This window comes from Phalacrocorax carbo, chromosome 19 (genome assembly GCF_963921805.1).
Source record: "Phalacrocorax carbo chromosome 19, bPhaCar2.1, whole genome shotgun sequence".
Classification (NCBI taxonomy): Eukaryota; Metazoa; Chordata; class Aves; order Suliformes; family Phalacrocoracidae; genus Phalacrocorax; species Phalacrocorax carbo.
Window position 1 is genome coordinate 2,821,710 of NC_087531.1, and position 25,680 is coordinate 2,847,389.

The 25,680-nt window shown below is 46.0% G+C and overlaps 1 protein-coding gene across 3 annotated transcripts; it reads left to right on the forward strand.

The window, feature by feature from the left end:
* Positions 1-1,420: 1,420 nt before the first annotated feature.
* On the forward strand, positions 1,421-24,286 carry MED26 (mediator complex subunit 26). Of its 3 annotated transcripts, XM_064469437.1 has the most exons (6): positions 1,743-1,825; positions 2,675-2,787; positions 3,483-3,576; positions 3,971-4,008; positions 20,112-20,186; positions 21,540-24,286. In XM_064469437.1, the coding sequence occupies exons 5-6, from the start codon at positions 20,121-20,123 to the stop codon at positions 23,232-23,234; spliced, it is 1,761 nt and encodes a 586-aa protein (XP_064325507.1). In that variant the 5' UTR covers positions 1,743-1,825; positions 2,675-2,787; positions 3,483-3,576; positions 3,971-4,008; positions 20,112-20,120; the 3' UTR covers positions 23,235-24,286. The 3 variants fall into 3 exon arrangements, with proteins under 3 accessions (XP_064325505.1, XP_064325507.1, XP_064325506.1); XM_064469435.1 differs by lacking the exons at positions 2,675-2,787; positions 3,483-3,576; positions 3,971-4,008 and having other exon boundaries at positions 1,421-1,825; XM_064469436.1 differs by lacking the exons at positions 1,743-1,825; positions 2,675-2,787; positions 3,483-3,576; positions 3,971-4,008 and adding an exon at positions 17,780-19,852.
* Positions 24,287-25,680: the final 1,394 nt, after the last annotated feature.

The following is a 25,680-nucleotide window of genomic DNA, read 5'->3' on the forward strand; positions in this document are numbered from 1 at the left end:
TAATCCAGGAGAGTGTGCAGAGTGTTGGGCACTTGCAGCAATTTATTTGACTCACCCTTTTTTGCATTATCTGCACTTTTTTCATGCTTTCTTTTGGGGAAAGATAGTTGGAGGGAAGATGCCTTGTTGTAATGAACATAGAAAAAGGATTCGAGTGTGTTCATTGTGGCATCCAAACAAAATCCAGTGAGTTCATTCCAAGGGGGGGGGTTGTTCTTTTACATACACACTTCTTGGAAGACATTTGCTCCCTAATATTCATTAAACCGTCTCCCCCTGCACCATAAAAGGGAGGGGTGGAAGCAGCATTGCCATCTGTGTGTAACCCACTAGAGAGCCCTGGACTCGGCACCGCGGCGCTTGGGCTCGGTTTCCTTCTTCCTTGGAAAAAGGGTTCATCCTGTGCAGAACTGACATGCCGCCTTCTGAGCAACACTTAAATACAGTGAATACAAGAAACAGAAGATGATCAAACTCTAATGGAATAAAGACAATTTTATTGCTTTAAATAGATTATGTGGCTTAATAGCGTGGTGTCACCTCAAGCTTTCAATTGTTCAAAAGAATGAAAGTCATTCAGCCTCTGAACAAATGCTTTAAAAACTACTAGTTAGTTTTGAGCTGCTTTTAAATGCTTTGGGAAGTTTAAGCACTGGGCTGATCACTTACCTGCTGTGGCGCAGGATGCCTCACTCACTCCTCTGGTGTGCAGCTGCTCTTGCACCGAGTCCATTTTTGTATTACAAGTCTCTGAGAGCCTGACTTGCTTTTTAATTGTGGTTTCTGCTGAATCAAGAAGTGAAACGGTAAATGCATCTTTATGAAGAACTGGGGTTTTTTGAGTGTTGTAGGGTTAGCTCTTTCCCAGTAATGGCTGGAAGTTTGTAGTTGTCCCCTCACCAGTTATTTTGAAAATAATGAAAATAGGAAGTTCTCCCGCTTGGCAAAGACTTTAAAATTATTGTAATTTTTACCCAGAACGCGTTGGACTTTTCACAACTCACAGGAGCGTTTTCCCTTCCCGGCAGCCTGACAGGAGACACGTACGATCGCATTAGGGCTGTAATATCCCAGTAGCGACGGTTTATTTCAGCTATTTATTCACTTAAACCCTTCCTCTCGCCCACCGCCCCCCTCACGGGGGCTGGTCCCGTCAGGCGCCGGGCCCGCCTCTCGCCGAACGCGGCCGGGGAGCCCCGCCGGCGGCAGCACTCGGCAGAGAACGCAGGGCGCTCGCCGTTCTCCCCGCCGCCCGAACGTTCGAACGCCCGCTCGAACGCTCGTCCCCGCCGCCCCCCGCCCGCCCGCCTGCCTGCCTGCCTCGCCCCGGTCCCGCCGGCCGCCATGCTCCCCCCCTCCCGCCCCACTGCGCAGGCGCCTCCCCCGCCGAGCCCACGGCGCAGGCGCGGTCGGTGCCCGCCGGTGCGTGCGGCGGGGCGTCAGGGGCGCGCCGTTTGTTACGGCGTCGGGCGTGTCCCAGGGTGCCCTGCGCGGGGCTGGCTCCTGCCCACAGTTGAGTTCGGCCCCGAGCGGAACAGTCGGGCCCGACCCCGGCCGCGCCGTTGCGGTTCCTCCCGCCGCCTCCCGCTCGCGGTAGCGCCGTTTCCCCCGCCTTGCGGGGGAGCGAACATGCGACTCCGGCTCCCCGAGGAGGCCGCCGCCGCCGGCGAGTGAGGAGTCGCCGCCCCGGCTCGGCCTGGCCCTGCCGCCCGCCCGCCCCGGCCGTCAGCCGCCCCGCTTCGCCCAGGCAATGACAGCGGCTCCGGCCCCCTCCCCGCAGCAGATCAGGGACCGGCTGCTGCAGGCCATCGACCCGCAGAGCAACGTGAGTACGACCTGCCGGGCCCCGGGGATCCCGTACCGGCAGCGCGGGGACGCCGGCCGTGGGCCTCCGCCGCCACCGCCCGCCCGCCCGGGGTTCCCGCCCCGCCGTCCCCCACCCTCCGGCGCTGTCCGAGGGGCCGCCGGCCCCGCGCGTCCCCGGCCGCCGCCGCCGCCTCTCCTCCCGCCGGGACCGGGGCTGCGGCCGGGCTCCTCCCCGGGCACCGGAAGCCTCCGCTGCGGGCGGTAGCGGGGAGCTCCTCAGCGCCCCTGCCCGCCCGGGGTCCCGCTGCTGGCGGCGCCTCGCCGCCCCCTCCCCCGAGCCGGGACCGTGGGGCCGCCCCGGCGGTGCCACCGGAGAACCCTCCTCCCGGGGGGTCGCGTCCCCGTCTGCCGCCCGTCCGCCGCACGCTTCCTCGCCCTCACCCGGGACCTGGCCCCCCCGCCCCGGGGCCCGGCCGGCGCTGCCCGGCCATGCGGCGTGCGGCCCGGCGGCCTCCCGACGCCAGGCCGCGGCTCGGGCGCGGCCTGCAGGGGGCTCTGGGCCAGGCTCCGCCGCGGCTCGTCGGGACCTTCCGGGGCGCCCACCTGTTCCTCGGCCCCGGCCGCCGCCGCCAGCCGGGCCCTGGGGGGTCCCGGGCTCCGGGAGGGCCTCGGCGGCGGCTCCGGAGCTCTGGAGCCGCTCCAGCAGCGAGCAGCCTCCGTCTTCCCTTGTATCCTTCCCCGCAGCGCGCTAATGAGCTTATCTGCTCCTTCTGGGATGTAGGGTAAGCACAGAAGTCGGCGTATATTCTACCTGTAAGTGGCAGTTATCCAAAGTATCCCTTCCTCCTTTTACGGGGTTTTTTGGCAGGCTACAGCAGTTCTCCGCTTAGGTGTTTATTGCTGCGAGAGGACTGCAGAGCCTGCAATCTGTCAGGTTTTTCTGAATCTTAGATCGCACAGTCACCGCAGCAGGATGCAAAGGTGGGTTTGCCTTGGCCATCTGCAGTTTGTGGGGGCAGCTACGGGTGCGTCAGGCTGAACACGCGTGTGTGTGATTGCAGGAGGCTGGGTATGTGAAACGGTATTTTGGCTCTGTTGAAGTCCTACCTGCTTCTGTCTGAACGAGTAGGGTTTTTGTAACAGGCCTGTATCAAAGTCTTAAAGTAGCTAATGAAGCTATTGCTGTTTGGAAGGATTCAGGAGAGGCCTGCATGCGCCATGAAAACTGAAGAGGAATCACCCTGACCTTGTAGCTTCTTTAGTAATCCCCTGTGATGTGCATTTGTCACGAGCTGCAATATTACATGATCGAGTAACAGTAATGAATTATAATGGTAATTTTGGGCTTTTAAATGTCAAAGTTTGAGTTTGCAGTACTCTAACGTGGATCTTGCTGAAATGTCAGCACGCTTCATGAATTTTGTTTGCTCTGAGTTCTCAGCAAATTTTTTACTTTACGTTAGACCGAGCTTCAACCCGGTTTAATAAAATTCTAGCAGATCTATGGTTTCTTTTAACTTCCAAACTGCCGGCACCACCGGTTACCCTCCCTCTGGTGTTGCATTCTAAAGCGCTTGGCTGTGTAGAATTAAACAGCCAGGAAATGAGTTTTGTGACGGATGCTTTTCTCTTTCTCTGCACTTTAATGTTACGTTGTGCTGCGAACATGCTTGTAGCGAGGTTGTGATGAGGGGGACCAGAAATAACCAGGCAGCTGTCTGTGAGGGGAAGTCAGAGCATCAGCCAACAGCTCTGCTGAGCTTCCAGCAGGTCAGTAGCCCCATAAGCTGGGCAGCGATGTATGTTAAATTATAATTCTACATACTTGATACTTACCCAGGGCAATCATTGGTGGTGGAAAAATCAGCCCATTGTTTAGGAATGCCTGTAGGCAGGGGGCTGACTTCCATTTTAACCTTCTCTTCGAAGGAGAGCAGAGGTGGTGTAGTTGAGATTCATGCTCCAGGCTCAGATGTCAGATTTTTTTCTCCAAAGCACGTAGAATACATGGTGAACCGTCAGCAAACCAACTACCTGTCATGCCATTTTCATGAAGGGAAGAAAAACTTCAATTTTCAACGTGCTTAAAAGTAGATTCTGAATTTAATCGCACTTGGGCACTGCTGTAGAAGTATAAGAAACTGTTCTGATGTGTCTCCCACAGGAAGAAGTCAGTGCGGCTACGAGCTGCTGCGCTTGCAGGTACTCACAGAAAACCCTGGCTACTTTCTGCTGCCTTTTAGAATCTTCTCCTAAAAGAAGTGGTTGCATTCAAACTTACAGCATTCATTATTGTGACTGACTTCCTTGTTTACCAAGGAAAGTCCGAGCTTTGAGGCCTGGATTTCATTCAGGCTTTTCAATATAATTGTCGGTGTGTGTGCGTGCATGTTTCTGGAGAGGGGAGAGGGTGAAAACTGCACTGATATTGTCGGGTGTGCAAGCAGCAGTCCAGTTTTGTGAGGTTGAGGAGGAGGGTATGGTTCTTCATAGTGCTTTACTATGGGCCACTGTAAATTTAAGCTTCACTGATATGTTCTCTAACACGAGCTGTTTCTCCGTGGTGGATATTCATTCTGGCGTAGCTGTAAAGGTCTCTGTGGCATATACAGATCTTGGTTACCTCTCAGGTCCTGTTTTAAATTAAAAAAGGGAAACTTCACTCTCCATATCTGTGTTGAGTTGAACTGGACAAAACAATCTTTTCCCCAAGCTTTCAGAACCTGCTTGCTTTGAGAAATTGTCTTCTCTGCTGATTGTTCATCTTTGTTTTAACTGCTACATAAAGCCGTGCTGACTCAGGAGCAATGTTTTAATTGTACACATGCAAGTAGCACTTGAGACCTCTCCTAGTAATTGCTGCAGAATATATTTATAACTTAGTTTCACACACTTAGTTCAGAATCGACATGGGTAACCTCTATTTCAAAGGAGACCTATAAGAAATAAGCTATTTTTAAAAATTACATCATCTTGGAAGCCCCCCGGGATGTCTGGTATTATATCTTCATTTATTCAGCCTTTTCCCCTCGAAAAAACATATGGGCAAACTACTTCTGCTACACAACTTAAACACTAAATATTGACATCAGTTTCCTTCCAAGGCTCGTGTGTTCGCAAGAATGTTCCCGGCTCATGTTGGAGGAAAGCACGAGTTTAGTGGTGTCACCCACAATGATGGGTGACACAACTTTCTTGCAGGAAAGTCCTTTTCCTGGAAGATCCATGTAGAAACAGTGACTGGAGAAGAGTGTCTGAAACCTTATTGCAGCAGCTGTGTGAAGCTTTATAGGGGAGATATTCCTTGGTTCTGGCAGAAGCCAGGCTTTTCCCTTTGGGCTCATTGTGCGGAGAAACCACCTCTTCCACCAAGCAGAACACCTTCGCCTTGTTAAATTGTGCTCTGTACTCTTCAGGGAATTTATTACCTGATGTCAGGAATAATGAGATCTGTTAGTTTTAGCTCTGTGGGAAAGCCTGTCGTTTCCAACTGGATGTTAGAATTGTGCTTGCAATTAGACGGTTTCTCCTCCTGAATATGTAGCAATCTTTTCCTGGTCTTAAATATTAGACAATAATTTAATTATTTGCCATTAATACCTCTCTGCAATGCAAAACCTAGCTTTGGTTTGAGTAACAACCCATTATATACTCACTCTGTGGTTCGAGCTGATGGTAAATCAGGCAGATGCGTGCAGTATCTCAGAGGGCCTTGCTGCTCAGACCTTCAGGAGAGGTCCATGATCTGAGTTGTTAATAATAAATTGGTCCGTGTGTTGTAATATGTTTGGTGCATCGGCCTGGGGTGATCTTCCAGTTGACGCATGAGTTGCATAGCTAAAGGTGCTTCCATGGCCGTTTTCTGTGTTGATTGCTTTACCAAAGTCCTAGAAACAAAAGCCTCTATCGTCAGTGATAAATATGCTTTCTAGAATTGGGTTTAAAAAGCAGGGGAGAAGGTGCCAGACACTGCTGTAATAATATAACTGTAGAGAGCGGAGGAAGAGGGTGGTTCACTTCGGGGGGGACTTGGCTGATTTCTTTGGATGCAGGGAAGTGTTACGTGTGGGCGAAAGTAGACTAGGCATGGCTTTTGCTTTAGCTTTATCCTTTTCTGTGAGGCCTTAATAAGCTTATCAGTTTTGAGGAAGCTGCCGTGTGCAAAGAGGCTGGAACCTGTCGTACCTCTCACTGTTTTTGTTGATTTCCTTTATTGTAGCTCGTCTTGTTACAAGTAGCGTCGCATTTTGTGCATCAGGGCAGCAGACTGTGTTTCAGGTGTGTAGTGAAACATGCGGGTGTTTGAGATGTTTTCTAATGTGTAGGGTCAGAAGTGTCATTATCATGTCAGTCCTGGGTTCCAGGTAAAGATTTGGGTCTGTTGTATTCCCATTGTACTCGCTTTCTTTGTAATTTTAAATAACCTTAAATGAGGGTAGCTGCTTTTTTTTGATGCTCAGTACTGTAAGTGGCTGGATACACTTGAATTCACATGTTTGAGGGTGGTGGTAGAGCTGGTTTATTGGCCTTGCTTTGCAGCTTTCCTGTCCACCTCTTCTTCTAAAATAGCTTTTTTGCTTGCTGGAAGTATGTTCCAACAGCGCCTGTGACACACAGATACTGGGTTTACCTAGTCTGAGTTAGCGCTTGTCTGGGTAGTTACCTGTAGAGTCCCAGTCAATTTGTTATAGGTGGTAATACTAGTACTTTTTGAGAGTGGTTTTGGGCGGGGGGGGGGGATCGGAGAGGGTGTTAAAAACTTCTCACTTGCACAGTACCCCTTGCAGTAGCGAGACCATTATAAAGTTTGAGGCTAAGACAAAATCTGAGCAAACACAAGTAGCAGGGAGCTTGGGTTGAGGGGTCAAAGCAAGGGGAAGGCCAAATTGCCTTTCTATTGTTAATTCCTTGAAACTCCACAGGTTGCAGTGATGATGGCAGTAGTTATTTGCTCTAAAGCTGTAATTTGAGTGTTTGTTTCGGCAGCAGTGACAATTTAAATAACACCCACTTCTTATTCCAGCTCCACACAGCCATTTTATGCATGCTAGTGCAACTATTTGCAGGATCATGTGGCGATCTGAACTGGGGAATTGATCAGGGTTTCAAAAAGAAAAGATACCTTCTTTTTCCCCCCAGGTAGTTTTTGTCGTAGCTCAATTATCTGATCGAAATTCTGGTGCATCACTACATACTGGCACAGGTATGGCAGCAGAATTGGGTATTAAATAAATACAGAAGCTGAAAAACGGAGTGCTCTGTGGTTCCTTGTGCTTCCCTGCTGCCTCAGCAGGCTGGCTTGGGACCTCGCAGGGAAGAGGTATGTGTTACCTGCAAAGGTTAACTACACCTGGCTGTGTTGCCTGAGATGAGAGCGGGTGCCTTATGGTCAAGTTTTACTTGTAGGGGATTTATTGTCACTGTCATTGTGCGTGGTTCCGAGGTGTCTGGAATCGTACCCTGTGCTTGTTGCAGTGCAGGAATGCAAGGGCTCGCCATGTGTTCCTGGGAGAAATGCTGGGAAACTTCTTCATGGATATCCAGGAGGGTGCTCCTGAGTAGTGAGCTTTGCAACTTGAGAGTAAACCACCGTATACTGAAGGCTGTGCAGCCAGTGCTGCAAATAATCAAAAATTGACTTGGCTCGCATGCTGACAGTGCCGATGGAGCTGCACCCGGAGGAGAGCTGCTGTGACCCCCATCTGCTTCCCCACCTCCAGGTGCACATTCCTGTTCCCTCCCTTGTGCTGACCCTGTGCCAGGCCAGCTGAGGCACTCACCTGGCCAAACCCTGACTGAAAGGGTCTGGGTTCTCTGGCCCTCCCCTGGCTCCTCGTGGGCTCAGGGAGGTGGCAGTTCTGGCACAGAGCAGTAGTTGGGGGAGTGTGTGCGGCAAGGAGAGGTGACGGTGGGGTAGTGGCAGCGCCAAGCCGTACAAGCTCAAGCTGTTGGAGAGCAGCACCCTCCAGCCAGACACCTCTCAGTTTGTCAGGTTGTTTCATTAAAGGGATCAGGCTTTTCAAATCCAAATGATAAAACTTTGCAGCAAGTAGCTTTCTGCACACACTATAGCATGGACCTTTGAGAAATGAATGCTTTCGTTGCTCAGAGGCTGGAGGGCGGGAAATAACTAATCTAACACATTTTTCTTGATGTAACCACAAAGCAGTTTACTGAATGGAAGAACCAACCTTTTTGTAGGTAAACAGCAGGAGTAATCTCTGACGGTCACCGTGAACCACAGCATGGAAAAGGCAGCTGATATGTAAGATGCACATCCTTCCAGGAGAGATGTGCTAGAACAAAATTCCCAGACAGCGAAGCACTGGAGGCTGCAGTTTCCCAGGTGGCTCTGGCTTGGGGCAGCTGCGTTCCTGCAGCTGCTGGTGCACCTGGGACCCCGTGCTAAGCCATTTTGGTGCACCTTGGCGCACATTTAACCCAAGAAAGCTGGGAGCTGAGGCAGCTGAGCATGGGCTGGCTGGAGCTGGTGTGGGGTGCATCTGGATCAGCTTCTGCTGCCCAGGCACTGCAGCCTGACACTGGCATGGGTGGAAGGGAAAGTATTTGCTGTCAAATGCTCCCAAGGGGGGAGAGAGACCCAATCTGTGTCTTAGAAAATATGAAAGACCTTCAGCTTAGCCTGTATTTGGACCTAGGATAGAAAGTTTGGACCTAGGAGAGAACTCCAGTTTGTCATTTCTCAGTGCTCTGTACAATAAGTTGAGAGTGAGTCCGGTTTAGGAGCACATAAGGTGTGGGTTGTTGCCTCTCGTCAGGGTTTTTGGTATGGCCACATGACAGCAGCGCTGTCATCCTGGCAACTTTGGCTCCTGATCAAAGTAGCTGCAGAGCAGCTGAAGCTTTTTCCCCTGGTATCCTGCGAGGGGAGAGCCTCTTCCAGTTTCTTGAAGGAGCTGCTGCACTTGACAAGTAGCGTTCTCTTTTTCAGGAACCACAAAAGTTTCAGGATAGGGAAAGGAGTCGATCCTGCCTACTGGGGGAATTTGATGTTGATTAAGAAGCACTTCTTTGAAGGCATAGTTACTCGAATATATTAGATTTGGTGTTAAAATTAATGTCAGTATAGTTTTTGTAAATAAAAAAACCACCCATGTCTGTTGTGGTTGATAATGCTTCACTGCTATCTCGTCTCACCCATTTTGTGCTTGGTGATAACTTCAAATAAACTTTCGTCCGTCCATATAACATGCGGTATGATGTGGCCCCGCATAGGCGCTTGGTCTTTAAAGAAATATTTAAGGTAAGTTCATCGCTTTCAGTTTAATGTAAACGTAGGTTTGTTTATTCAGTATTCTAACTACTAAATTATTCTTTCTCCAAGTAATTCATGCTTTCAGTGTTTGGAACAATATATAAGCGCTAGCAAATTGCTTTAATTTGAGGTGAAATCTGCTAAACTTAACAGCATGTCAGTGTTTTCTGGGGCATGGCTTTCATGGGGCAGCAGTATGTGCTTAAGTGTGATTGTTAATATCAAAGTATATGACTTTCAGCATGTCCAAACAGTCGGTGGTAGAAATTTCTATTGAGGAGTCGCTGGAAGTAAAATGTAATTAGTTCTCTTTTACTGAACAAAGTGGTTTTCTAACATAGCAGCTGGGGAGGAGAGGAATCCTACGTCCAAGTCTGTCTGTAGTATTCAGCAATGTACTCAACTGGGTGTATTTTGAAACTTTGTGCTGTAAAGATGATTGTGCAGAGGTGGAAGTCTTGTCTGAGAGTGACAGCCAGCACTTCTGTGGAGCTGCTTTCTCACATACTGTTTTCCTGCAGAATCAGCTTGCAGAGTATCATGATCATACTGCAGGTCTAAACTGATTTATTTTTTTTTTTAAGGAGTGTAGAACCTCTGAAGGTGGAGGAGCAGGGGTTTTTCCCAAGGTGGTGATGCACATTTGTAACTTCTCTTCAGCAAATAAACTTCCAGCGCGTCTGCAGCCAGCTCTGAGCTTCTGTAACTCGAGCTGTCACTTAAGCAGAGCTCTTTGAGCTGGGCAGGATGGTCAGCGCTTGTGCTGTGGAAGTCAGTTGCGTGGGAAGGAACACGGAGTTTTTATGTTTATGTATGAGTTATCATCCTGAAAGTTCCAGAAAAATTGATACCTCAATATTATAGTTTATGCTTGGAGAAACTGTCGTTGCTTCTTGAATAGTGTTGAGCATCGCGAGATGGAAGAGAAGGTGATGCAAGAGGTGGTGTTTCAGGTGTATTTGCAAAGATGGGGTGCCTGCAGCTGGTGTGCCGGTGGGGGAAACATGCTATTTAAGAATCTGCATCACGAAAACTCGGCCTCTGTTGTGTGTGTGTGAGTTTGTCTATCAAAGTATGAGTTATTGGGTTTTGACTTTGTGTAATATTTTTCACTGGACATTAAAACAGGCTGCCCAGGGGCTTAAGCCTCAGTGGGGCTTTCTTAAGTAGAAATCATGAATTTTTCTGCTACTAGATTATAAATAACTAGCGCCAGGTTGCAGCTTCCTGAGTGTTCTGTGTTTAAATATAAATAAAAAGCTGATGGGGCACCGGTGGGTTCTTTTGTCCTGTCATAATCACACTGGGCAATTGGCTCTGGAGTGGAGCTGGTCGTAAAGTCAAGTCGCCCTCCAGCTTGTAAGCTCTGAGATGAAAGGTGCTGTGCTTACAGTCTTCTGGGGAAGATTTTTTTCTTTTCTAGCCAAAGGTGGAAAACTCATTTTGTTTCTAAGTAGCTGCTAATGATTGTGCCACTGAACAGAATGGCCGAGCATTCTCGACTGATTATCGGGGCGGGTCATCGCTTTCCCCACACGTTATATTCTTCCAAGGACTTGAAGAGTCTTCAGAGAATGGAGGTATTTGGAAATGGGTGACTGGCAGCAGCATTTTATCTAGAATTTGGAGAGCAATAATTCTAGGAGACAGGTACATTGATTTAAATCTTTTCTGCATATCCATAAGACTTCTCTGTGGTATGTGCCAATGGAAATTCTGTATTAGCAACTGCTGTTGCATGGATACAGTGTCTTCTCTCCAAACTTGGTATCTAAAACTTTCCCAGTCTGTAAGACTATTTTTCTCAGGTTTTGTGAACAAATATGCCATGCTTAAATTCTCATGAGCAGTCATGCAAGCGTTTTGTGCTTCCGTGTGATGAATTAATAAATTCCACAATGCAATGTGTTCAACAGGCTCTTACCTTAGCCTCCTTTACCAGTCAAGGAACCGGCTGAGAAGCTTCCCTATCGTTTTGAAAGAAGTTGGCCTGCTGCATTTAAAAGTACACCAAGGCGGTGATAGATGCCTTTGTTTTTAAAGAAAAGAGTGAAAAGTCTGTATTGTGGTGACATTAGTAGGGCTTTTCTGTATTATGTTCAGATATAAACTGCTCCATGTTAACAGCTCTGGGTAGATATTCCATGTGATGGGTAACATATTTAAGAACTTGAGGAAGTTCTTGACCCTTTGAAGCCATTCTCATTAAGTCTGTAAATGCGTGTTGCATCATCTTAAATCTCCACTAGTTCTCTCGAGTGCATTAAGATGGAGCAGGTGATTCCAGAAGGATTCTGTCAGGCAATGCCTTTCAGGGCCATTCTCACAGTCTAGTTCAGTGTCTGTCTTTGCTCTTACCCTAACGCAGGTGGATCAGAACGGCGAGGTCAGGGGAAGCGGAGAGCTGCTGTGCTGGGAGCGTCCGGCTCTGCCAGCACCCGCCTGTCCTGCATTAACTCTCCGCGTTGGCTTTTTGCTCCCCTGAATAACTGCAGTCAAAGTACAGAGGACATCTGGCTGTGGGAATGGATCTTGCCTGACTGTAGAAAGCACCAAGACAGTGATAAATCAAAAGGGGCGTGTTCAAGGGCTGAATCTTCTGTATATTTTGTATCATTCTGCCTGAAAAATCAAAAAACTGTCTTGTTGAAGTAGGACCAGTTGTTCTTGTGACTTTGATTGCACCTTGTTTTATGGCTCAAATTTTAAGCAATAATTTTGGACTTTAGCTCATGGCTTGTAATAAGTAGTAAACACAAATTCATCTGGTTACACGCTCTGTACAGGTGGAAGAGGAGGAGGAGTGGTTATCATGTATACAGCAGAACTGTATCATGGTTAGATGTCCTTAGGACCGCTGTAGTGATGGGGTTTTTAGGGCTTGTGTGTTGCGATGTGTTCTCTGGGTGTTATTTATTGTACTGAAATAACCTGTGGCGATTGCCGCACCGGGGAGCGGGGGACACATTGCCTTATTTCATACTCTTCGGCTGTGCAGCTCAAGGCTTGACAGGTCTTGTTCTGTAAGACATGCTATATTGTTCCACTAAACGTTAAACCCATTTGTAGCTGGCCGTGTGATCAGCAGTATTTATACCAGAAGGCAACATTATAGGGCTGGGTCAAACCTAATAGTTTCTGCGGTTATTCTTGCTGTATTACGCTGCGTTTTGGCAGGGCCCATGCTGTTCTGGAAATGTGCTCAGGTGGTGGGATGGAGAGGCGTAAGCAGGTGGCAGTTGAAATGGTGGTGTGAAGCCTGAGTGGTGATGAGCCGCCTGCGAAGGCTGGGATGGCCTTGGGCATTTCTTCTGGGATCACGTTCCCATGGGGCACTGCGCTTGGGATAGCGAGCGGCTCCGTGTGGTGGGGCAGCACGGGCCAGAGGGGCAGCGAATTTCAAGTGTTGAATTTTATAAGTCCTTTATAATACAAACTGTTTTGTGTAACTACCTATATGCATCTCTGAGAGGACAGAATTTAGAATTACTGTTTTGAGTCTAGTTTGAACTACACAGAAATGGGCGTTTCAGTGTGTTTCTGCTACTTGGTGTTTGGTATCAGTTCCCCAGGCGTTGGATCACAGGGGTGCATGGCTGGAAGGGACTTTATGAAGCTACGTGGTCCATCACCTTCACTGAAGTAACACCACCTATATGAAACCAACCCTTCCAGAGTTGTCTGCTCTATTCGTAAACCTCTGTAGTGGCTATGGAAACTATTTGAGAGCTTATTTGAGTGCATTGGTAGCTCTCTGGTTATCCCTAACATGTAATCAGTGTTTGTCTTGTTGCAAATTAGGCCACTGAGCATTAAAACAGTTGATCACTATTTTCTTTATTATGACTATTAATGCATAGGAAGGCTTATTTCAAGCTTTGTGTGTCTCCTCCCTATTTTTTCAATGCTGTGTAAGCCGAGTACTTAAACTTATTATTAACCATGTTTTCAAAACCTCTTATCACTGTTCTCCTCTGAACTCCTCTTTGTATACGTTCTTCTTGAACTGTGGTGCCTTGAGATGAACATGCAATTCCAGCTGAATTTGATGCCTATAACATTCCTTATCAGTGCGGTACTGAGTGAAGAACAAGATTACAATTACCTTGTGTGCAGTATGCCGTGGTCGATACCATTGAGACTGTGTTCTGCCCTGCTGTGACAATGACTGCCTGGCTTTGTGGTCTGCGGTACCCACTCCTCCTCTTACTCTGTTCCCTTACCTTGAATTTGTGCCGCACGTGTCTTACGGGTTTAATAGGATTTCATGTAACTAACCTTCACGTCAGCTGCTGGGCTTTTTAAATCATGCTAATTATTGTGTTCCCCAGAAAAGGTTTTGCCCAACTTCACGGTCTGGTGGTTTGGGTTTTTTTTTTTGTGGGGGGTGGAAAAAGAAGTGTGCATGTGGGTCTTGTACGTGAAACACAAACTCACTGAAACAATGGAGGGGTAGGCACTGCAGGTACGATTCTTATGATATTATTCAAAATGTTTAGCGAATGTTGAAGTTGAGACAATTATTCCTCTCTGTAGCAACAAGAATGTCTTCCAATTATTGGCTAATAAATATGAATGGAGAAAAGCGTTACCCTGTTGACTGTTGTCTGTTTTCCTTCAAGACCTCTCCCTGTAGAGCAGGACGGCGCGCTGTGCTGTGCCACTGCCGTTCCCTGAACCGGTTACCTTCTGAGTGTGCCTCGTCTCTCTAATCTTCTACCTCTTATATCTTACCTTCTAAATGACTCCACTAATGGATACTCCTTTCACTGGGTGGTTTCCCTTGCCTTGCCAAAGTGTGGAGTGTTTTCCTGCTATGCCGAGGGTCTCTGCCAGGGTTAGACGTCTCCATTGGAGTGGGCCAGAAGAGCTAGAGCAGCGATGGCACTTACCGACTGCTGCGGGGTTGTGTCTCGAGGCTGTTTGTAACCACTGGGGCAAACCAGTGTTTTCTGCTGGCAACGCCCCCTTAGTCTCTTGGCTTTTGTAGTCTCTCTACAGCTTATTATATGCATGTGTACTGCCAAAGGGTGAGAGAGGGCTAAACTGTTGTCTCAAGCGAAATATTTCAGGTCTGCTGATTTCTTTGCAATGCGGTATTTTGTTGGAATCTGACCTTGCTCTGTTTGATGATCCTGGCTTTGTAAAGTATGTGGAAAGGTATCTGGTGGATGTTACTTTACCATTAAATAAAGCCTGAGTAAAAATAAAATATGTGCAAATTGTTTTGACTCTTTAAATTAGACCTGGAAATTTTCAATCCAGAGGTAAGGATAAGTGCTGTGCCTTGCCACTTTTTTGGCTGTTCTTGGTAGTCAAGGAGCGTTTCTTCTACCTGTTGTTTTGCAGCACAAATTTCTGATCAGCTTTCAAAGCACGGACTCCAAATGAGTTTCTCTGTCATAGAAGATGCTCTCAGTGGATGACTTTCAACCCAAATCATTGATTCCTTTGTGTTTAAAGATCTGCTTTACCTAAATCCTATTAGAAACCTCACCTCCACCTTTAAGAACCTCTTCTGTGTACTTGTGAACTCTGCTTGGCAAACTGACTTTGAAACATTTTCAATAATTATGAACAAAGTAGTGCATGGTCATCCTTTTGGTGTGTCATTTCTGTGAATAGCATCTCGTGTCCCCTATCTTTAGACAACATCATGTCACATTGGGGGTAGGGGAAACTGTTAATAGATCAGTTGCAAGGGAACTGAACTACATACCAGCAGGTTGTAACCTGAATTCTAACTTGGCGTGTTTTGTCTGTATCTTTGGAGAAAAAAAAAAAAATTATAGTTTACTGTTTGTGATATGTATTAGTGCCTGGTATCTAATGCATCTGATATGAAGTGCTAAATAAACACTCTACTACTGTATTTCCATTGCCACATTTAAATAAAGCCTACTATGAAGAGCAACTTTTCTCTTCTTATTATTCCAAGTTTCAGGTTATTATGCAATGAAGTAGCTTTTATACAAAGGCAGTGCTGGGGGCGAGGTCTGATGCTGATCAGAGACCCCGGTCCGGGGTAGGGATCGGTGCTTAGGTGCAGGTAATCGCTACGCTGCTTGGGAGAAGATAAAAGCGAGTGGATGACGTTGCTGGTGGGGCTGGTGCTGTGCCTCCTGGTGAATCAGTTCTGCCTTCCCGGCAATTTCAGCAATGTTGACCTTGAACCTGGGGTTTTCTTGAACCTTATCCTGCGCTACCTAAGGATACGGGTGACCCGTAGATGTACATCAGTTTTTATAACTACCCTATAAAATGCCCCTGCCCCCTGGGGAAGGGGGAAGACAGTAAAAGATGGCACAAAGCCTTTTGTGAGCTTCTGAATAGATTGTGCTGCGTTCCCCGTGTTAACTGCCAACGGGAAACACCAACCTGGCAATCGAGATCTGGATTTGTATCTGTAGGAAAGATAGAAAGACCTGTTCAGTCTTCTACGGCAGGTCCACTTCTCTGCTTGCTTTTGTAAAATTGTTTTGGGACTAGAGGTGGGAAAATGTTACAGAAGTACTTCCTCTGAAACCAGCAAATTATTGAGTATTTATAGCGTGTTCTGAGGAGCTAAGCTGAAGTATGATGACAGATACATCAGAAAACAGTGGCTTTTAGAGAACGTATCTGTATAGTCTGTTCTAAAACGCTTGTTGTCAGATTATTGATCATTAAACCTGTGATTTCAGGAGGATAATAGCATTACGCTTTGTTTTTAGAAAAGTTTTGGTGACTGGGGACCCTTGACATGCTGGGCCAAGCTTAAACGTCCTTTAGAAACTTTTAAAGATACTAATGTGACCCATGTGTGGTGATGATACTGTGTCAAAAGCTGCCCTTTAGTGCTGTTACCTGAACTTTATGCAAGTGATTGAAAAGAGCTTCTCTAGCCTGAATCCAGTAGGAGAGGAACCTAGTAGCAGTTTCACCGCAGGTTTTTTTTTGTAATTGTGCACCTAGACCTCAGGTTTTTGTGTACAAGGAAATACCTACTCCTTCTCCTAGTCCAGGCCTGCACAACTAAGTGTCTGAGCAACATCATCTTTGCGAACTCAGACCTGGTTTGTTATCTATCATGGTCTACTCATGTGTGCAAAGATCTTTAGAAACATCCCTGTGAAACATTAAAAAAAACCCCAAAATTGCTATAGTCAAATGACTGCAAGTGAATGTTTCTGTGCCGTTTGTTTCTTAGGCAGCAGTGGCGTGAGGCGCAGGCTGATGCGGGTTGTCCTGTGTGTCGAGGCAGTCCTGAGGAGGGAAGGAAGGTGTTACACTGGTGCTCACTGGGGGTTTGTATCTGGGCTGGCCTGTAGATGAAGGGAGAGAATCAAAGCCTAACATTTTAGTGCGCTGGTCCGACATAAACCGCGTCCCAGCAGGTTGGTAGTCCGAGCCCTTCCACACCCCCAGCACGTGGAAACGGGGATGCTGAGGGGATGCTGAGTTTGCTGCTGTTTTCAGATCTGCCAGGGAAGGAGGTGGTAGAACTGGAGGTGACAGGGAAGAGCTTCCCAAACCTGAACACACTTTTTATCATTTTAAGCTGCTGCCTCAACCCTGAAGTTAGTTACTGAATTGTTCTTGGTTTATAAAAGCTAAAATAGGATTAAGATGCAGTTTAAAAAAGACAGTTAGGCTGCTTGATCTTTTCTAGGGAGTTCGGAAACCCTCGCTTTTGTCTGAGGTTGTAGTAAAAACATTTAGTGCTTAGCTTGGAAAAGATCTCAGATACCAGTAGTAAGCTCCAGAGTGCGGCTGAATGACTTAAGGAGACTTGCATGGAATAAATAAGATTTGTTTTCTGTGACTGTCATTAGGGTTGGCTGGAAAGGATTATCATAGATGACTCAAAGCAGATGTTCTCCAGCAAACTTCTGAGTGAATTAGTCTGTGTGCCAGTCAATCCTCACAACGTGGGAATAGCACGGGAGAGTTTGAAATGCCGTGTAAATTATTCTTAGCTGTTCTCCGCAAGCTCCTAAATACGAGGTCCTGGGGTTGCTTCATGGAAGTTCTTGTTTTGGGGTGGCAGTAATGGGTTGCAGTGTAAGTAAGCAAAGGCAAATAGAAACTAAAACGATGTGCAAGTTTCTGAGATGCTGATTTATGCAATTGTACTTTTAACCAGTGTCTGAAGAGAGCGAGGTTGCCAAACTCCCTTGCCCCGCTCTGCTTTGTTACTTCGCCTGTCTGCTGTGTAGCCAGTAAGCATTTTTATAGCAGCTTGCGCTAATAAATTATCATTTCTGGTGCTGCTCAAAGTAGGATAATGCCCTGGTAGGTTTTGTAACTTCAGTCTCAAGTCAGTTGTGTGACAATATATTTTTTTTTAAGCTAGTTAACAGGTAATTTAAGGTAAAGATACTGGTGTGCAATACCGATGTGCTGCTGTTATTGAAATACATAGGTGTCTTCGCATTGAATAGATGATACCTGAGGCACTTTGGGGAGGTTGTCTTGTTCTCATCACAGTGTTTAACTATACCCCAGGAAGTTTCATAGTCTATTTTGAAATAGGTGAATATGATTTTTATTATAAGCTTCTCCTTATGGCAGTTTGGATGAAGCATTCCAAGAAAACTGCACAAAACTGCTGGGGAAGGGTGGAGAAGTTGTTGAACCTGCCTGAATATTTTATTCTTTTTTAAGAACCACGTTTTCCTGCAGGTCAAAAAGAAGGGGGGTGGGGGGAAGAGGAGCTTCTTGCAGTTGATCTCGAGTGCGAGCTTTCATGCTCCTTGCAGCAATTGCTTCAGTGCGACAGTGGGTTTTCAATTGGTTACAAATGTGTGAAGAATCTGAAATGGGTGTTTTGTGTTTTACCAGAAGTTGAGTGATCAGACAGGCTCAGCGGTGTAAGGCTGCTTTTGCTGCCTTAATTGGCACCATGTGTCCCTCAAAGGAGAGAATGAAGTAACAGTCTATCAGTCTTGGCGTAGACCTGGTCCCTAGTAGGTGATTTAGCGTTCGGGGGCATCCATATACGCGTACTTGGGTATATTGAAACGAAGTAAAGCTGTTCCTGGAAACTCCCTGACCAATTTCACCTTTCTCTAGGTGCGTATATACGTAAGCGTATCATTTTCCACGTTGTGACCTTTCTTATAGACTAATGATCCTTTTTTTGCTATCAGTTTGTCATTCACATAATGAATACTTGGGGATTACCAGTAACTGCAGAAGATAAGTGTACCGATTATTGGTGTGTGCCTTGTTGCGCCCTGGTAATTCATAGTCTAAAATATGTGTTGGGAAGGAGAGTATCGTGTTTTGCAAGTCTAAAAATGTTTTGTCTGGAAACTCCCAGAATTTGAGCATTAGCTATTCTAAGTGCTCTGGTTCTAGAAACTGAAGAAAAAAAGAAATGGTGTTATGTATTACTTAAACTGTGGTGCTAAATCATCCTGCCTAGGCAGCGAGGGCAGCGCAAGGATCGAAACGTGGAAGAAAGTTGGTGCGCTGAAGTGAAATACTAAGGACTAAAATATGTCGAAATGGGTGCTGTTGCCGCTTTAAAGCTTAAGCGGAGTTTTACTAGACCTGACCGATGGTAGGGCTTTAAGTATCTGCAGAGGCACTGTAGTTCAGTGAAGAAAAGACGACGATGAATGAATTCCTCTTTGGTCTGAAGTTGGTTTTACAACCTGTAAGAGTTATCATTCAAAGCCTACACAGACTGTTAGAGTTAATTTTTATCAAACTAATTTTTAAAATTGGGCAAAGTGTTTAATTGCTGACAGCTTTATCCAAGTATCTCCAGCATTAAGCAGCCCTGCTGTGATGGAAAAAACATTGTCCGTGCACAAGATTTTCTGAAGGGGGGAGGCTTCAGCCCCTGATTCTCCTGGTGTATCTTAATAGAAGGGTAGAACTGACTGGGAAAAGCTAATTCTTACTAACTTGCAGTCTTTTTAAGATGAAGAATCTTGCAGCGGAGTGTGTGGCTGGGAGGGCACGGCAACCTGATTATGGTCCTGATAAGACTTCAGGATAATGTGGGATCCCCGCAGAGGTTCTTGCTGCGAGACTTCTCAGATGCAGTTCACGTCCAGTTGAGTCACAAATGAAATCAGGCAATAAATGACAGTGTGATTCAAGTTTTCCTTTGCTTGTCTTTTAAATCTATCTACCAAGGTGAATTAGAAATTCCAGGGTTTGGTGCTTTTAATGTCAGGTAATGGAAATGGGGATCCCTGCGTAGCCTGGGTTTTCTCACAGAAATTATTGAAATCACACTCGTGCTTAACATCGACAGGTTGTGGCAAACGCTTGTGTGCGGGGCTTTCTCACGCGTCCAGGAACGTTGCGGTGAAGCCCATCAGAGGATCTGACATGCGCTTTGCTAACGTGGCGCGAGTTTCTGCAGTGCCTCCTCACCATCTTACCCCTCGGGAAATACAGTTCTAGAACGGTTGTGGAGTGCTCAAGGTGGCTGCTGAGGCGCCGGGTGATATCCCACGCCTGGTCCGGCGGGTGCTGGGCGATGGTCTGAGGACACCTACTGGGCACAGCGTTTGCTTCATCTCTGCTTTTAAACGTGGAGGAGTTTATACCTGGGTGTTCAGGCTCCTGGTGCGTAGCCACAGGAAACATCAAATATTTTGAACAAAACTGTAGAATGGTGGCTTGTGTAAATCTAAAGCAGTGCCTAAAGGAAGAAACGCAACACTTCTGACCTGGCTCGTGCTGCTCTTGGTGCGCCTGGCACTTCGGTGTCCTGTTGGGCTGTAGGACAATGAACTTGTACCTGGGCTGGGGGTCTCAACTTCGCTAGTAAGTCCCGCTGGTTTTATTGCTAATGTTGCCTTTAGTTTTACATAAGAGCATGTTTGCTACAGCTCCTGCAGTTTCCAACTAGGTCAGCAAAGTGTCCTTGTCCCTATTCTTTGAACAATCAGCTCCCTAAAGCCAGACAGTGTGATAGTAATTTTGTGATTACTGCTTCCAGCAATTATAAAGTGGAAGGTCTTAAATTACATTTGATAACTAAGACTACATGAAACACGAAGTGACTTTGTCTTCCTTGTTGCAGATCCATAACATGGTGGCAGTGCTGGAAGTCATCTCCAGCCTGGAGAAATATCCCATTACCAAAGAGGCACTTGAGGTATGTCACCCTCTAAGCATTACTGGATGTTTATGCGTATAAAAGGACTTTCTCTGCCTAATTTCCATAAGAGCTTTTCCTGAAACAGTAGATCGATTGCAAAAGAATTACAATTAAGATATTATTTTGTCCCTCTCGTGCTGCTTCCGAGATCTCAATGCGTGCACAGCGACTCTTTCTGGGCTCAGATTAGTATTCTGCGCAGCGCGGTTCCTGTTTGTGTGGGGCACTACGTTACTTGCTACTGATTCATTCTGTCGCATTCAGAAGCATCACCCTCCTTGCTGAAGTCCTGGTCACGTTTTCAGATGTTTGGTGACCAAGCACCCAAGAATCTGAACTAGGAATGTAGTTACTCTGTGTCTGTAAAATTAATCTGAAATTCAATCAAGCAGGTTTCAATGACTGGTCTGGTCGGTAAGATTAGGTGTATTAAAAGCTGAAGTATTAGGTGGGATGGCAGGGGCAGCCTCACTGGCCACTCTTAGAGCCCAAAGAAGTTTTTTATGGCTAAATTATAAAACTTTCTTCAATCTTTATATTGAAATTATTGGTATTACTTGCTTTTAACTATTGCTTAACTATAACTCCAGCTGTATTTCAATAGATGTATCACAACATGTTGCATATTTCTCTCACAGTCCGGTCTGTGTTTTGCTTTGAAGTGCTTTTCTTAAGTAATCTGACTTGTGGAACACTTCTTTGTTTTCAAATGTGCTTTGGGAACAATCAAACACTTCCTTCCGCTTATGAAACCACTTTGGGACACCCTAGGAATGCTTGTTTAAATCGGTCTTTCCTACCCTTTCAAGATACTGGGGAGTGAAGGGAGAGGAGAGATGGAGGAAGAAGGTAGGACATAAGTCGCACCCTGGCTAGTCAGGTTTGTGAAACTGAGACTTTTTATTGTCAACCTATTACTGTAACAGGCGAAGATGCTGGAATTTTTCCTCTTGCCTCTTTCTGCAGATAGATCTTATACTTTCGTTGTGATAAATGCACACCTTTTCTGCCTCAGGTGCTACATTTCCCCTCAGTTCTGAGCTTGCACCCTTATTCTCAAGATTCTTGCTGATTAAAGGATTCCTTTCGGATGTTTTTCACAGCTAATGTCTCTGGTGCTTATGCAGGGAATAAAGACAGGGTGATGTGAAACCTACAGTAGGTTTCACGTTGTGTGGCAGAGCACTGGACCACTGGACTAAACCTTTTGAAAGAGATTGATTCAACGCTTAAACCTTCGGTGGTTTTTAGCTAGGTATTTCTTAGGGTAAGCATTAAAAGCAGGAATGTACCTTAAGAGTTTTGTTTAGAATGATGCTTGTTTGTAAAACAGCTTTTCTTTCCTTGTAGGAAACAAGACTTGGGAGGCTTATCAATGAGGTGAGGAAGAAGACATCCAATGAGGAACTTGCCAAACGTGCCAAGAAATTGTTGCGGAATTGGCAAAAGTTGATAGAACCTGTAACCCAGAATGAACCGGTGCCAAGGGGGCTGCCGAATCCACCCGGATCAGCAAATGGTGGTGCTCACAACTGCAAACCAGAAGCGCAACTTCCTGCTGTGGCCGGATCAAAGCCTATCAGCGAGTTGAAAAGCAGGAATGATATACAGAAACTAAATTCTCCAAAACCAGAGAAATTGGGAAATCGGAAAAAGAAAGGTGAACACAGGGATGGGCATCAGGGCCCTCCTGCCCCAAAAGTCTCCAAAGCTAGTCATGAAGTATTACAAAACTCTTCACCTCCTCCAACAAATGGAATTGGAGGTAGTCCTGAAAATTTTCCTAGCCCTGTAGACGTAAGTTTACATGCAGGGCCCGAAAGCGGCAGGACAGAACTCAGTGAAAATGATAAACACAATAAGATCCCAGTAAATGCTGTAAAACCTCACACCAGTTCTCCGGGACTCGTAAAACCTTCAAGCACTTCCTCATTATTAAAGACTGCAGTGCTTCAGCAGCATGATAAATCGGAAGAAACCACAGGACCGCACCAACCTAAGAGTCCTCGCTGTTCCTCGTTTAGCCCTAGAAATGTCAGGCATGATACTTTTGCTCGGCAGCATACTACGTACTCACCAAAGGATTCAATGCCTAGTCCGTCTCAAAGGTCTCAGTTCTTGGATACTGCACAGGTGCCATCACCGCCACCATCCTTGATGCAACCATCAACACCTCCAATGCCAGCAAAAAGACTGGAGTTCTCTCAGCAATCAGTACCTGAGGTGTCTCAGCACTGGCAGGAGCAGCAGGTACCTTCTGAAAGCCAGCACAGGCACACAGCAGGGACACTTCAACAGCACACATCGCCCAGCTGCAAAACCAGCTCCCACCCGGGGGAATCTCTCACGCCACACATGGGCTTTTCACAGGACACTTCAAAAATGGACAGTGATGATGCTGCTTCAGGTTCCGATAGTAAAAAGAAGAAAAGGTACCGACCCAGAGACTACACAGTCAACTTGGATGGACACGTGACAGAAGGGGGGGTGAAACCTGTGAGATTAAAAGAGAGAAAACTCACTTTTGACCCCATGACAGGACAGATAAAACCTTTAACACAGAAAGATCCTTTGCAGGTAGAAATCCCTGCACTTACTGAACAGCACAGGACAGAAATGGAAAAGCAGGAGCAAAAACCCAACCTGCAAAGCCCTTTTGAACAAACGAACTGGAAAGAATTATCCAGGAATGAAATCATTCAGTCGTATTTAAACAGACAGAGTAGCTTGCTGTCTTCATCAGGAGTACAGACGCCAGGAGCTCACTACTTCATGTCTGAATATTTAAAGCAGGAGGAAAGCACTAGAAAAGAGGCTAGAAAGACTCACGTTCTAGCTCCTAACAGCAAACCTACAGACTTGCCTGGGGTCACGAGGGAGGTCACAAGTGATGACCTCAACAGAATATGTGAACATAACTGGCCAGGCGTGAACGGTTGTTACGACACACAGGGTAACTGGTATGATTGGACACAGTGCATATCTCTAGATCCACATGGGGATGATGGTAGATTGAACATCCTGCCTTACGTCTGCCTAGACTGAGTACAGTTTTGCTAAAAATGCTTTTACATCTGCAGTTAGCAAAAAAAAAAAAGGCAGACACGATGCCACTTAAACGGAGAAATGTCCTCCTGTCCTGGACAAACAGGCCCAACGAGCAGAGGGTGTGAGGGAGCTGGTTCTTTACAGCTCTTTCCTTTAAATTCTCCTTTTGTGAAATGCTGCTACCAGTTTACTAACAATTGCAAAGGAAGGCATACGAAGGTTGATAAATTGAGTTCAAAACTCTCTAGCGAGCCAGCTATAAAAAAGTGTTAGTCCCCAAGAAGTGAAGAGGATTTCCAGCACTTTCTGAATGCCGGAATCTTATTACAGGCAGGTACAGAGAAAATTCTGGAAGTTACCTTAACAAAATATGCATCTATTTATTTGACTTGATTTGGGTTTTTATTTGGCAGTGAGATATTTGAGAGACAATGTGCAAAAACTGTAGTTTTATTTGTATCACATCTCTGAACATGATTGCGTTTTCTTTATTTTTTTTTAAAGTCATGTGGTACGGAGATTGGGTTTTAAACAGCAGGTGTTGCACTGCAGGCCGGGAGACCGGCTTCAGCTCAACATTCCATAGGCATCCACATATTTTAGTCTGGTTTCAGTTTAAATCCAGTCTCTGAGAAATGCTGCAAAAACTAGATGTTTAACGATATTTTTGATCCCACCACCACCAGCCAAATATTTTTCCTCCTTTTCCCGTCCTGCAAACTTCTAGGAGAAAAAAAAAAAAAAAAAGAAAAATCACCTTTTCTAGAATCTAAATGTAATGAGGGTGCTACAAGTTTGTAACTGTACTGTGAGAGGGAAAAAGGAAGCCTGTTTGTATGCTGGAAATATACTTGTTACCATTCCTTTAGATATTGTTTGCCTTATGGATATCCATCATAAACGCAATTTGCAAAAACAAAGAGCCTTAGTGAATGTACAGTAACTAGACTTCTGTGTTCTTGGGATGCAGAAGGGAGCAACTTTGCTATTTGGTCCTTTAAGTGGACACATTGTGATATAAATGTGGAAATAAAAAAAATTTGCACAAACCAGTTTGTGAATTATTTGTACTTAACTCATTCTTTTTGTTTTTTTAAAAAACGTTTGCTCAGTTCAGACCAGCTTAAGCGACCATCGACTCTGAGAACCCGTCGGAGCGGTGTGGTGAAGCCGAACCCCATCCGACGCTGTCGAAAGCGGCTGGTTGTTAGGGATATACACGATGTCTTCCAAGTACGTTGGTGGTATTCGGTCGCACAGGTTGGATTCTGGTTTTCTAACTCTGGTTGCATCCAGGGTCCGGAGACTGACAACCCAATTGCTGTTAATGTACCTCAATGTCTACGAAAGATCATAGTTCATCTCTTTTTCTCGGTAACTTTTGTAATATATTATTCCTAATTGTTAAAATGCTCTCTAAAGCAGCCTGGTTCAGTACAGAAAGTTAAGAATTTCTATTAACTGTAATTGCTTTAACGTTTGGGACTGGTTGTTTTCTGCCGTCCCCAGTGCCGGGCTTCTGTCCAGGGGAAGAGGGGAGGGGACACGGTACCAAAAACATTTCCAGGTTTAGTGATGTTCACTCTGTTAACCCGTTTGTGCTGGATCTCGCTTCTATGGAGAAGAGCCTTGGCAAGAGTCTTGCCTTCGAGAGCAGAGTCAAGCTCTTGCATGGTTTAAAAGGGTGTTCCTCGCCAGGTATACGTTAAGCTGGTTCATTCCCTACCATTCAACTGATAAGGTTTGGTTTATTTTTAAGTCATTCATGTTCAAACCTACTGCTTTTGTGATCTGACTGGTATTGAAATGCATGGGGGTGTCAGACTCTTAACTGAGGTCTGTTGGCTTCCATTTCTGAAATCTGAGGTCTGCGAGTGAAACCTGAAAAAGGGGTTACCAAAAAATGTTTCCAAGTATATTTTCAGTTCACTTCCATTTTGTCCTTGTGCAGTCGCTGAGGTCAAGCAGCTGGAGCTGGGGAAAGCTACAGTCTTGTAGTTCAGAAAGGTAGATTTAATTGTGGAGGGCTAAAAAGCTGGTCATTTTGGAAATGCTTGGGTCTTGCTTATGTAAAAAAAATTATTGTGCATCTTCTCTCCTTCCCTCCCTGAACAGGGTCCGTGCTCTCTTGAGACCTTTGAGTACAGGGCAAATTTCAGGAAATGACAGAGTATGATGTTACACATAATAAACCCCATCTCTTTCTCCGCTGCTTACATGTCTGATGCGGTTGATGGCCCTTGTGGACCACGCTCGGTGAGGCGATGCCCTGAGTTCATCACTTTTCAGATCACATCCAGCTCTCGGTAGCAAACTGACCGTGCTGACGCTCACTTTGCTTGAGGGAGCGTCGGGTGTTAGAGCTAGCCCTTTCCCCAGCGGTACAGAATCGCTAGAGAAATCCCCTCACAGTGCAAGCTTTACATCTTGTTCTATGCCGAGT

Coding starts and splice junctions, on each gene's coding strand:
- MED26 (XM_064469435.1), top strand. CDS start 1,751: ATGACAGCGGCTCCGGCCCCCTCCCCGCAGCAGATCAGGGACCGGCTG. Junction 1,826..20,111: donor CCATCGACCCGCAGAGCAAC/GTGAGTACGACC, acceptor TCCTTGTTGCAG/ATCCATAACATGGTGGCAGT. Junction 20,187..21,539: donor TTACCAAAGAGGCACTTGAG/GTATGTCACCCT, acceptor CTTTCCTTGTAG/GAAACAAGACTTGGGAGGCT.